The sequence below is a fragment of the Cynocephalus volans genome, chromosome 6, assembly GCF_027409185.1.
Source record: "Cynocephalus volans isolate mCynVol1 chromosome 6, mCynVol1.pri, whole genome shotgun sequence".
In the NCBI taxonomy this organism is placed as follows: Eukaryota; Metazoa; Chordata; class Mammalia; order Dermoptera; family Cynocephalidae; genus Cynocephalus; species Cynocephalus volans.
This window is the reverse complement of record NC_084465.1, coordinates 93,997,189-94,009,740: the sequence shown is the minus strand read 5'-3', so window position 1 is coordinate 94,009,740 and position 12,552 is coordinate 93,997,189. Positions and strand designations below refer to the sequence as shown.

Sequence of the window (12,552 nt, the reverse complement as noted above, 5' to 3'; positions counted from 1 at the left end):
CTTTGAGTGGGCGTACTCATACTCCTATGCATGATGGTACAGAAATGTAGTCACACACCAATATAGACAGATCTATAGTAAAAACCTACAGTATTGTCCAGTAACTGATTCTAGAGACAGAACTATAGAGTATACATTTGCCCTTTTTCTTGCTTTGATGATATTTTTATACAATTTTATATGCTGTAAAAATTTTTAAAATATATTTGCTATTTTTATTTGTAGAGCTTGGTTTGGTTATTCTCAGCTCTTGTGCCCACTGTACAGCCAGATCCACGCCCCACCCAAAACACACACACACTCATGTAACTTAAGTGCCCTTTCCCTTTTCATACCAGTACTGTTCTTTCCTTTTCTCTTCTTTTCTTGTCCCATCTTTCTCTCTTCCACAAATTCCTTCTTTTGCCTCTGTCCAGGCAAGCCATTCTGCCTGCAGTATCATTTTAGCACAAAATAATGGGGAAAACCAAAGCATTGTTCTGGTGTAATCCACATGAAGAAGTGTCGGGTGCCAAAGAGGGGGTGGGAGTCGGTGGGAGGAGGGAATAGATTGGAGAAAGAAAATTTAAAAAGGAGGAAATCCTATGGGAGATCAATTGCCCAAAGCAAGGTGAGTCACTTCGAGGCTAATAAAATGTTCTGGTTATCATCCCTGTGTAGAGCACAATTTTTGCTGCCGCAGAGTTTTTCTCCTTGGGATGCTGTGTCCTTGCCATGGCCCTGTAGACTCTCTCCTAATAAGGGCACTGACCTGGTCAAGGGAAAACTCAGCTCATCTCCTCAGTCTTAGATTTTGCTGCTATTCAGCTGGATCTGTGGGAAACGTCTGAATTAATATCAAGAACATTTAGCAAGAATCAAGAGGGAGGCAATCAGAACCAAAACCCCAGACCTCAGTCCAGTTCATGAAATAGTTCTTCAGAGGAATAAGGAAGGAATTTCTGGATATGTTCTGAGAATGCTCTTCCACAAAGGAAGGTGGTAAAATGAACTCGTCTTTATTTTACGGTAGTGACAGAATGTGCTTTCATGATGTAAATTATGCTTCTGGCAGATAATATGCAGGTTGAAATTTGCATTTATATATCACAGGGCAAGAGCATGACCACCCATTTTAAGGAAGAGTGTTCTGTTCCCTATGATCCTCCTTTGTACTAAAACAACCTATTCAAATGCCATAGCATCATATCTCCAAATGCAAAATTAAATTATAGGGATTCATGTAAAACAGTATGCTAAGCTGCTCTCAAAAATTAAAGGTGTGTTTATTGTAAATCTTTATTGCATAGGTGAGCCTGATGGTCCTTCAATGTATAATTTCCCCTGAGCATCTAGTAATGAATAAGTACTTGTATGTTCCTCTGATTACCAAATAAAAACAATGAGTCAACCTCATAATTGGAATTTGAAAAATGAAAAGGCTGTTTTTTTCTTTTTCTTCTCATGTTTTTCATTGTTGTCCATTTTCTGTCCCAGATATGGGGCTTCCCAAACTTGCTCAACCATCTGTCTCTTTTATATTCCCCCAAAGGTCTCATAATACCCAGGTATTAAGTGCCTTAGCCTGCATGCTGGAAGATGTACACAGGGTATGACTATATCATGTTCCATATAATATATTTTTACTGTGAGGGATGAGGTGGATGAGTTATCAGAAGCTCGCTGGAAGCATAAGAAATCTAAGCATTTGTGGAATTAGGCTGGCCTCCATGTGTTTAATTTTCTTCAATGCATGACGATGCTCTGGGTTTTACACCCCTGCAATGTGAGCTTTGAATTCCAAGCTTTTCTTTCTCCTTCTCTTGAAAGGGCTGTATTTGGCTATATTTTCCTGCTTGCCAGCCATGAACATAAGAAGTCTGACTAGGGAGCAGTCATTACCTCTGTTTGTGGGAAGCAGGTGGTTTGCATACTATACTGTCTGGCCCCCAGCCTGTCCCCTCCAAACAGGCGGCTAAGAGGGAAGCCCCTAGTGGTGACGATGCATATTACACAAATGCCACCTGCTCGTATCGTTCCTGCGCACAGTAACTGCACTGGATTGTTATTATTCTGATAAATGGGGCTGTGAGTTCCTCCAAAGTGGCCATGCTTACCATGCATTGGAACATATTTTTTAAATTTCTTTTTTTTTTCTGAAAGCAAAACCAAAACTTACTCATTTTGGAACATAGACAGAAGTATAATCAGAAACTTAAAATCACTTGTAATACCCCATCTGACGATTAATCACTGCCAGTGCCTCACTGTATTTTCTCATCATCTTTTGCTATGCGTTTTTACACAGTTAAGGCCCTGCAGTGTATTTGATTTTACATTACAGTTTGTTCACAGAACACTGGATTGTAAGCATTTTCTTGTTTTTAAAAAACTCTTCATTGGTATAGTTTAAATAACAATGTAATATTTCATTTTGTGGCTCCAGCACAGTTTACTTAACCACCTCTCTGCTGTTGGACAATTAAGTTATATGCTTTTATTTTATTTTTTGCAGTTGTAAATAACATAGCAATAGAGCTCTTTGTACGTAAGGCTTTGTCACTTTTCTGGATGTACAACTACTGGGTCAAAGGTTGTGAACATTTTTTAGGCGCCCCATTCATATGTCCAATTCCGAAGCATATTCAAATATTAAAACAGTCATATTTAAATAGCATATAGTGTTGCGTATCTGAAGAGCTCTTGTGTTTCAGATCATTGTTTTTCGAGATGAGCAGACATAATCAAGTCACACCAAAGCAAGCACAGCATTGATGGTGACTGTATCATGGAGAAAAAATATTAAACATTCAGCTCTACTTTACATGCTGCTGGAAGACAACTCTTAAGGAAGTGCAGGGTGGATCTGAAACCCTCAAACCCTCAGTCAGTGATTCCACAGACTGAAGCAGAACTTGGACTTCTCTTGATGCTCTCTTTTCATGGCCACAAAGGGGCAAAAGTATGGTTTGCTCTGAGGCAGCAGGCAGTGACTTGTTGCCCTCTGCCACCAGCCCAAATGGAACACAGAGAAGATGTGGGCACATGTGATTAGCAATAATGATCAGAAGTTTGTGTGTCTCATAAAGGCAGGCATTTGCAATATGCTAAAAGAAAGAGATTGGTAATGCCCGACAGGTTGACAGAATCTTTCCTACCTCAGTCTTTGAGCATCCACCTCTGCCCTGTGGGATCTGGTTGTAGTATAACAACATCATTATTGTCAGACCATTAATAATGATTATATTTAGTCTCAAGGGCTCTTAAATCACCCTTTTCCCAGCAGGCTTGGGCTTGGCCATGCTAATGCCATTTTGCAGAAGGGAAATTATTTGTTTGAGGTTAAGCTACAAATCACTGGGGTTTAGCACTGACCTCACAACGTCCTGAGTCTCAGGTGTGTGTGTTCACCCAAGGAGGGCAACCTTGGTTGTTACTTCCATCACTGTCTTCTGCTCCAGACTCCTGATGAATTGGTGTTCTTGCCCTCCAGCTGAACCAACCAAGGACATTAATTTGCAATATCTGAAAGCTATTCATTTATCAAAAGATACCTCAAGTCACACAAGCTGCAGTGATGACATTTCTGCCCCGAGCTAACTGATTGGGTTGTTTACTCTTTAAACATTCACATGCTGTGGGTCAAGGATAATGTAATTCTTGACCTTAAAGTGCTTTTTCCCAGAGATGACATATTAGTGACTACACACACACACACACACACCCCTACACACACCTTTCTTCCTTTTGATGTAAACTAAAGAATAACGAGGCCTATGTAGCACTTCACAGTTTGCCAAGCACTTTCATATGGTACTTTGCTTGATCCTCACAATTATGTGAGGAAAAGGCAACTTAGCAATGTCAACATTGATATAGTTGTTTATTCATTGGTTTTTATTTTACTTGCCTCATTTATAAAATAGTTGACAATTCTAAAATCACATACATTTAATATATTGTTTTTTAAAAAATTAAGAGAGCAGAATAAAACTGGAGGCAAAAAGTGTGCTAGGAGACAGAGCAAAGCAGGACAAGTATTAGGAGGCAGATGTGCCAGCTAAATAGGCCTTCCTAGTTCCCAGTGTTCAGCCATAAATTGGATCTGAGCTTCCTGGAAACCTAAATAAAAAAGGAAAGAAATCTGGCACTCGCTTCACATCATCCATGACGACGGAGCCCATTGGTTGTTTGGAAGAAGGGAGGCTTCCCCTACAGCTGAAAAGCACGTCTTCCTTGGGTACTCACTGAATGGGGTGCTTCTCCCTGCTGGCTACACATCAGGCTCACCTGGGAATTTTAAGTGTCCATGCCCAGGCCCCACCCCAGACCCACTAAACAGCACCTCTGGGTAAAGAGCCAGGTATCGGTATATTTTTTTTAAACTCCCCGGATGATTCTAATATTGTGCCAGGATTGAAAACCACTGGCAAACTGAATACCAAGTCACTCATGAGACAGCATCCCCGAGTAGATTCCTCCAATAAATCCAAGAGCCAGTTACGTACGTCAGTATGTCCCGAGGCTGTCTGCATGCGTGGTAGAGTGCACTTTTGAAGCTGGATCTGGACCTGGATCTTCCAACTCAGCTTCTGATGTTTTCCCTGGGAATGGGAGCAAAGGAGGGGTGAAGAGTTTTAGAAAATGAAACTTAGACGAGTTGGATATTGTTCCCGTGAGTGGAACTTCGAGCAAAGTGATAGGTAATTTGGTAGCTGCGGAGTGGAAAATGATTTCAGAAACACAGCCTCGGTGAACTGAGAGCCAGTGGGAGGCTGATTCAGAACCTAAGCACCCCCAGTGGTCCTGGTGCCGCCTGAACGTCTGGGGAAATCACAAACTGTTTTATTGTATGTGTCCCTGCCTGCCACCTGTTTATGACTCATGTGGATGCGAGGGGGATGGTTTCCCTCCTTTCCTGATATATTGGGCATTTCATCAAGCGTACAGAGAACATGACAGCATTTCTAGAAGGGCTTGTAGTTCTGCTTTTTCACTGAGCTGAAGCCCCCAGAGGTCCCTATCTCACTCAGTGTCTGCAACGAGGACACCAAGAGGATGAAAGACTGCCTCAAGGAAAAACCATCAAGCTGCAGGCTTCCAGAAGATCACAGCAGGTTATTAAAAAAATTGCACCAAGCATCCCTATGAAATAATCTGGCAATAGTGAATGTTCCTACAGGTAATAACACCGAAACTTTGTACAGTAGATGTTGAGTGCTTTCCAGTTTTTCACGTACTCCTGTAAGCAACATTAAATTTGACCTCTCAGCTTCTCAAGAGTATCCATGGAAATCAGAGTGCCATATTTTTCACTAGTTAGACAAGAAGAAGGAAATTTCTATTACACAAGGTTTTCCAAGCCTGCGTGATGTTCAAAATCACCTGGGGCACTTGTAGAATATCTAGATCCCCGGCCTCCCCTCTAGAAACGCTGGCTCCCTAGCGCTTGATTGGGCCTAGGACCTGGTTTTGTTTTTTCTTTTTGTTAAAATAATTGTTCCAGGTTTTTCTTACCTTTAGACAAATTTGGGAGACTGTGCTTGAGGAGACCCAGAAAATGGGTTCTTGAAGAAGCAGCAAGAGTCATGGGAAAAAGTTTCTTCAGGTTTTAACTTTGAAGACTCTCGGTTTAATTAAATTCCACAGGCTGAGCCCGTGGCGCACTCGGGAGAGTGCGGCGCTGGGAGTGCGGCAACGCTCCCACCGCGGGTTCGGATCCTATATAGGAATGACTGGTGCCGGTCACAAAAAAAGACCAAAAAAAAAAAAAAAAAAATTCCACCCCCTCCCACTCTTCCCCCTCTCCCCCACCAGCCAACACTTGGTAACTTTGTGAAAGTTACTCAGACTTCCTTTGTCTCCAAATTCTATAAAATGAGAATAATTTTATTTTCAGAGTGTTGTATCAATAAAGACGACGAATGTACATTTCATCGTGCCTCGCTAACACGATGCAGGGACACTGTAACTACTTGATATGTGGTAGTGACTGTTACTAATGACCAGGCAGCCGAATCATGAATCACAGCTCTTAATAAAAAAATCCTAAATTTTGTCTCCATCCTAAAACAGTGTTTCTCAACGGAAGATGATTTTGTCCCCAGAAGACATTTGTCACTGTCAGGAGTACATTTTCAATTGTCATGACTGGGGAGGTGCTGCTGACAGCTAATAGGTTCCCAGGGATGCTGCTAAACACTCTACAGTGCACATTCTACAGTTCTCACAGCCCCACCACAGAGAATCATGTGGCCCGAATGTCGTAGTACTGGTGTTGAGAAGCCCTCTCCCAGAGGTTCAGGGAGACCAGCAGGAGGTCTTGCGAGTGGAGGGATAAACACAAGAGTTGTGGTGTCCCACAGAGAGGGCAGATCTAGTGGGACACAGGCACTTCTGATGGAGCAGGAGTGGCCCTGGACCACAGGGGCAGAGGCATGGATTTGCGTCCTGGTGGGCCAAGGTCAGGGCCGACTTGCTGCACACTCGGGCCCACCATCCTGTGTGGAGGATACAGTGTGAACCATGTCCACTGGGGCTGTACAGTGTGGCAGCCTTGCCCTGACCTGCGGTGTCACTCTGGGTAAATCCTTCACCTCGGGATGTCCAAGGCACCTCGTTAGACCAATGATCATTAGACTCACCTCTTGAACTTGTTAAGATGCAAACTTCTGGCTCCTTTCCCTGCTGATTCTGCTTCAGGGGCCAGGTTTGGATGCTCTAAGTTACCCACCAACTCTGACATTCAGGGCATCTATAAGACGTGGAAATGGAGAAATAAAGTCCTGCCAGACACAGCTGCTTTCGCCTCATGCAAATCAACAGTTCTTGTAGGTCTGAACTATTCCGATTAATTTCGTGTTTTTTAATTTTTACTGCTTCTGTTAACAGTACTCTTGTTGCTGCCAATAATAAAAATAATAATAATAAACAATCACACAGAATGTCAGCGTTGGTAGCTTGTTCTTTAAGATTCAGATGAAACAGCCTCAAACACCATCCAAGGTGTATTTTCTACTTCTCCCCTGGGGGAGGGAAACTCACCTTCATCCCACGTTTTTGCTTTGTCTGATGCGGATCAGTCTGTGGGTGATTTTGGTATCTTGTGACTGTGCTGACAGACAGGGTTTTCTCAGCACAGCTTCCATTTACAACAGGCCTCTGCGTATAAAGCAGACTTTACCAAAGTTTGGAGAGGTGGAAGGGACTCGTAACAGAAATAGCTTAACATTGACTCACGTCTATCCTCTGCTTAATGATTCTCTCTGCATTCCTGCCAGGTCAGACTGTAGGTATCTGCCCTGCTGCTGGCTTCTGGCTTTGAGGCCTCTTTCTTTTCACTCTGGATGGCAAACTGAATGAATGAATGAGTAATATTGATAGCTCTGTATAAAATATATGCAGATATATGTGCCTAGGTATGTACACATATGTATATATAGATATATATGTAGTTATAAATAAATATAAATATATACACACATATATACATACACCAGTGTACTTCAAAAGGTAATCTTTCCATGAACTTTTTGAAGTACCTCCTATCTATAGAACGTACATGTTCTTTTGCAGAACAAGTCAGCACTCTCTTTTTCTCTGTGTTTTGTTCTCTCCTTACTAATCCAACCCTGGGGTCTGGCTTTTCATTCTCTCATAACCCATTAAACTGTTTATATGAACAAAGATAATCCCCCTCATAATAAAAACTCTTGCCAGCTGCTGGCAAACTCGGACCCCCACTCACCTGGCCTTGGTGTAGTGTCGCACAGTTCCTGAGCACTCTGACACACCTCGGTTCCTTTAATTCTCACCAGAGCACTTTGATGCAATTATTGTTATTTCTCCCATTTTGCAGATGAAGACCTGAGCTTCAGAGGTATCCAGTTAATTGCTTGAAGTCCAATAGCAAGGAAAGGCTATAGGGACAAAGCAGGGACATCTAAATCTAGAACTTTCCCTTCCCCAGCTAGTAGCTTTTCATCCTGGATGCACATTAGAATCATCTGGGGGGCTTTAAAAACACTGATGCTGGGGGCTGCACCATAGTACCCTCCAAAGGGAATCTTTGGGGGTGGTGCCCAGGCAGATATATATTTAGGACACTTCCCTGGTGATCTTAAGGGGCAACCCTGCTCGTGGTGCATTGATCCCCAGCATATCAACCTGCCAACCAGAGGAAATGAGCACAATCACTTGGACAAAGATAAAGACTGAGCCCCTGGTTTTCTAGACTGTAGAATACCGGCCGCCCCCACAACTTCACCCAATCTGCTTCTAAATGCTGTTTTCAGACCCAAACGTTTGGATCAACATTTACCTGTCCGATAGGTCTGTCCACCATCCCATTTTCCTTATTGTTTTTTCCTCTTTCCAGGCACAAAGCGGCGTTCTCATGGCTCACCAGCTCCAAGCACTAGCTCCACAAGTCGCCTTACCTTGCCAGGTGGGTAAATGGCACTGTGCCATCTTAGTGACCACAGACAAGGTTTCTCAGGAGTTGAGTGATAAGCTGAGATGCTGGCCCCCTATATATGCAGCCTACCCCGCATTGTCAGAGAGCTTTGTCTCTGTCATGCTCACTTGTGAAGTTCCTCCAGGGATGGGCATAATATCTTTATAGCTGCTTCACCATCTCTCCTACTCACCGATGGAAAGAACAGAATCCTGCTCTTCCTTTGTGTTCATCTAGACAAGCTAGGAAAGTATCTGCCTTCGAGAGGCAGGTGGTACAGGGGAAGGAGTGTGAGTTTTTGGTGAGAGAGAAAGACCCAGGTTCATATCCCAGCCTGGCCATGTCCAGTTTGTGCGAGCACACGTACATATCTTCATCTTTTTGGAACTTCTGTTCTCTCATCTGTCTGGGTAGTGATGAGGATTAGAAATAATGCTTGTACATTAGCATGGTGCTGACACATAGTGCGTGCTCATAACTAATCTCTATTATTGAGAAATATGCATGGCATGTGTGACCTGTACTGAATCCCATCTAACACATACTAGAAAATGTTAAGCATTCATGTTGACCCTGTGTAATTGCTATTTCATATACGGGGCACCCATTGGTCATTCTGTCTCCATGCATAGGCTTATATTCCCTATTACAATTTGATTTTTGCAAGTACGAGTAGAACTTGGAAAAACACATTTGTTGTGGTGGAAGGCAAGGTTATAATAGGTAAAGATGGTTATTGTAGAACATTTTAAAATAAAAATTATAAGGAAAAATGTCACCAATAAGGCTTCCACTCAGAGTCAACCAAGATTACCTCTTCCTCCAGTGTTTATTAAATACTTTTCCCCTAGATTCAAATACTTTACATGAAGTTTTGTTTCCTCCTTTTAAACTTTACCATTACATTATGAGATTTTTCTCCATGTTATTAAACACTTTAAAAAATATTTAAGAGATTGACTAACATTTATATGAATATGCTATGATTTATTTATATATTCATTTATAATTCGGCATTTATGTAGCTTGCATTTTTATTATTATAAGTAACCTTACATTTCTTGTACATAAATCTTCAGAGTCTGTAAGTATGGATTTAGCATACAGTCCTATAGGTATGATTACTGGCTCAAAGAATATGTACATTTTAGGTTCCTGACACATTATCATCAAGGTGATTTTTCAGAAAGGTAATATTAATTTACACTTTTTTTGCTCATTTCACTCTCCCCTTGCTAATGCTGAGCGTTGTTTTTAATACTTTACCAATTTGATAAAAAAAATATATAAGGTTTGAGTTTATTTTATTTTATATTATCTTTAAAAACCTTATTTTCTAATGTTAATTTATCTTTTACATTTTTTCTTTTGGGAACTACTATATTTCATCCATTCTGTGAAGCAAATTGCCTTCATTTTTTTTGTTGTTGTTTTTTTTGTTTTATCATTACAAAATGTGAACATTTTTTTGTGGCCCTTTACCAATTTCTCCGTACCTCTCCACCCGCTTTCCCACCTCTACTGACCTCAATTCTGTTCTCTCCTTTTGAAAGTTCAAGGGATTAATGTGATTGATATATCTTTCTTTCTTTCTTTTTTTGTTTTGTTTTGTTTTGTTTTTCAGCTCCCACTTATGAGTGAGGACATGTGGTATTTCTCTTTCTGTACCTGGCTTATTTCACTTAATTTTCTCTAAGTTCATCCATGTTGCTGTGAATGGCAGAATTTCATTCCATTTTGTGGCAGAGTAGTATTCCATTGTGTATACATATCACATCTTCCTTATCCAGTCATCTGTCTATGGACATTGAGGTTGGTTCCATCGCTTAGCTATTGTGAACAGAGCTGCCATGAACATGGGAGTGCAGGTATCCCTTCAACATGATGATTTCCATTCCTTTGGGTATATACCCAGCAGTGGGATTGTTGGATCATATGGCAGTTCTATCTGTAGTTTAAAGAGCCTCCATACTGCTTTCCATAATGGCTGCACTAACTTACAGTCCTACCAACAATGTAGGGGGATTCCCCTTTCTCCACGTCTTCACCAGCATTTGTCATTCTCTGTTTTTTTGATACTGGCCAGTCTTACTGGTGTGAAATTATATCTCAATCTGGTTTTGATTTGCATTTCCCTGATGCTTAGTGATGTTGAGCATTTTTTTATATACCTATTGGCCATTTGTATATCTTCCTTCGAGAAATACCTATTCAGCTTCTTTGCCCATTTTTTAATCGGGTTACTTGATTTTTTACTGTTAAGTCGTTTGAGTTCCTTGTATATTCTGAGTGTTAAGCCTTTGTCAGTTGCATAGTTTGAGAATATTTTCTCCTATTCTGTAGGTTGTCTTTTTGGTCTATTAATTGCTTCTTTTGCTGTGCAGAAGCTTTCTCGTTTGATATAATTCCATTTGTTTATTTTTACTTTTGTGCTTTTAGGGTCTTGTTCATAAAGTCTTTGCCCAGTCCTACTTCCTGAAGTTTTTCTTTTAGTAGTTTTATAGTTTCAGATCCAATATATGTCTTTAATCCATTTTGAGTTGATTTTGGTATGTGGCAAGAGATACAGGTCTAGTTTCATTTTTCTTCATATGGATGTCCAGTTTTCCCAGCACCACTTATTGGAGAGGCAGTCCTTTCCCCAATATATACTCCTGTTGTCCTTGTCAAATATCAAGCCTGTATGTGGGTTGATTTCAGGGTTCTCTATTCTGTTCCATTGGTCTGAGTGTCTGTTTTTATGCCAGTACCATGCTGTTTGGTTACCGTAGCTTTGTAGTGTAATTTGAAGTCAGGTAGCATAATGCTTCCAGCTTTATTTTTTTTGCTCAGGATTGCTTTGGCGATTTGGGGTCTTTTGTTGTTCCATGTGAATGTTAGGATTGTTTTTTTCTATTTCTGTAAAGAATGTCATTGGTATTTTGATGGGGATTGCATTGAACCTGTAGGTTACTTTAAGTAGTGTGGACATTTTCACAATGTTAATTCTTCCAATCCAAGAGCATGGAATGTCCTTCCATCTTTTCATGTCCACTTTAATTTCTTTCAGCAGTGATTTGTAGTTCTCATTGTAGAAATCTTTTACCTCCTTGGTAAATTGATTCTAGGTATTTTATTTTTTTGGCAACTATTGTAAATGGGCTTACTTTCATGATTTCTTTTTTCTGCTAGTTCATTACTGGAGTACAAAAATGCTACTGATTTTTCCATGTTGATTTTGTATCCTCCAACTTTACTGAAATTGTTAATCAGTGCTAAGAGTTTTTTGGTAAAGTCTTTAGATTTTTCTATATATAGGATCATGTCATTTACAAACAGGGACAGTTTGATTTCATCTTTTCCAATCTGGATGCCATTTATTTCTTTCCCTTGCCTGATTGCTCTGGCTAGTACTTCCAATACTATGTTAAATAGGAGTGGTGAGAGTGGGCATCCTTGTCTTGTTCCCATTCTTAAGGGAAAAGCTTCCCCACTTCAATTCGGGATGATATTGGCAGTGGGTTTTTTATGTTTGGCTTTAATTGTGTTGAGGTACTTTCTTTCTATACCTAATTTGCTGAGAGTCTTTATTATGAAGAGATGTTGAATTTTGTCAAATGATTTTTTTGAGTCTATTGAGATAATCATATGGTTTTTGTCCTTGATTTTGTTGATGTCATGAATCACTTTTATGGACTTGCATGTGTTGAACCATCCTTGCATCTCTTGAATGAATCCCACATGATCATGGTTTTGAGGTGTTGCTGTACTTTGATTGCTTATATTTTGTTGAGGATTTTTGTGTCTATGTTCATCAGAGATATTGGCCTGTAGTTTTCTTTTTTTGTTGTATCTTTGTCTGGTTTTGGTATCAGGGTGATACTGTCCTCATAGACTGAGTTTGGGAGAATGGCTTCTGTTTCAATTTTTTGGAATAGTTTGAAGAGAATTGGTATTAATTCCTCTTTAATGCAGCAGTAAAGCCATCCAGTCCTGGGATTTTCTTTGTTGGGAGACTGCTGATTACTGCTTCAATCTTGTTGCTTGTTGTTTGTCTGTTCAGATTTTCTATTTCTTCTTGGTTCAGTCTTGGGAGTTTGCATGTATCCAAAATTCTTTCCATATCCTCCAGGTTTTCA

At 40.4% G+C, this 12,552-nt stretch overlaps 1 protein-coding gene across 2 annotated transcripts in view; it reads left to right on the top strand.

Moving 5' to 3' along the window:
* PDE1C (phosphodiesterase 1C) overlaps positions 1-12,552 on the top strand; it is a 622,342-nt gene that overhangs the window by 589,272 nt on the left and 20,518 nt on the right. For both annotated transcript variants that reach the window (XM_063100844.1, XM_063100845.1), the window contains one exon: positions 8,357-8,425. In XM_063100844.1, coding sequence (XP_062956914.1) covers positions 8,357-8,425 — 69 coding nt within the window. The remainder of the gene's footprint in view (positions 1-8,356; positions 8,426-12,552) is intronic.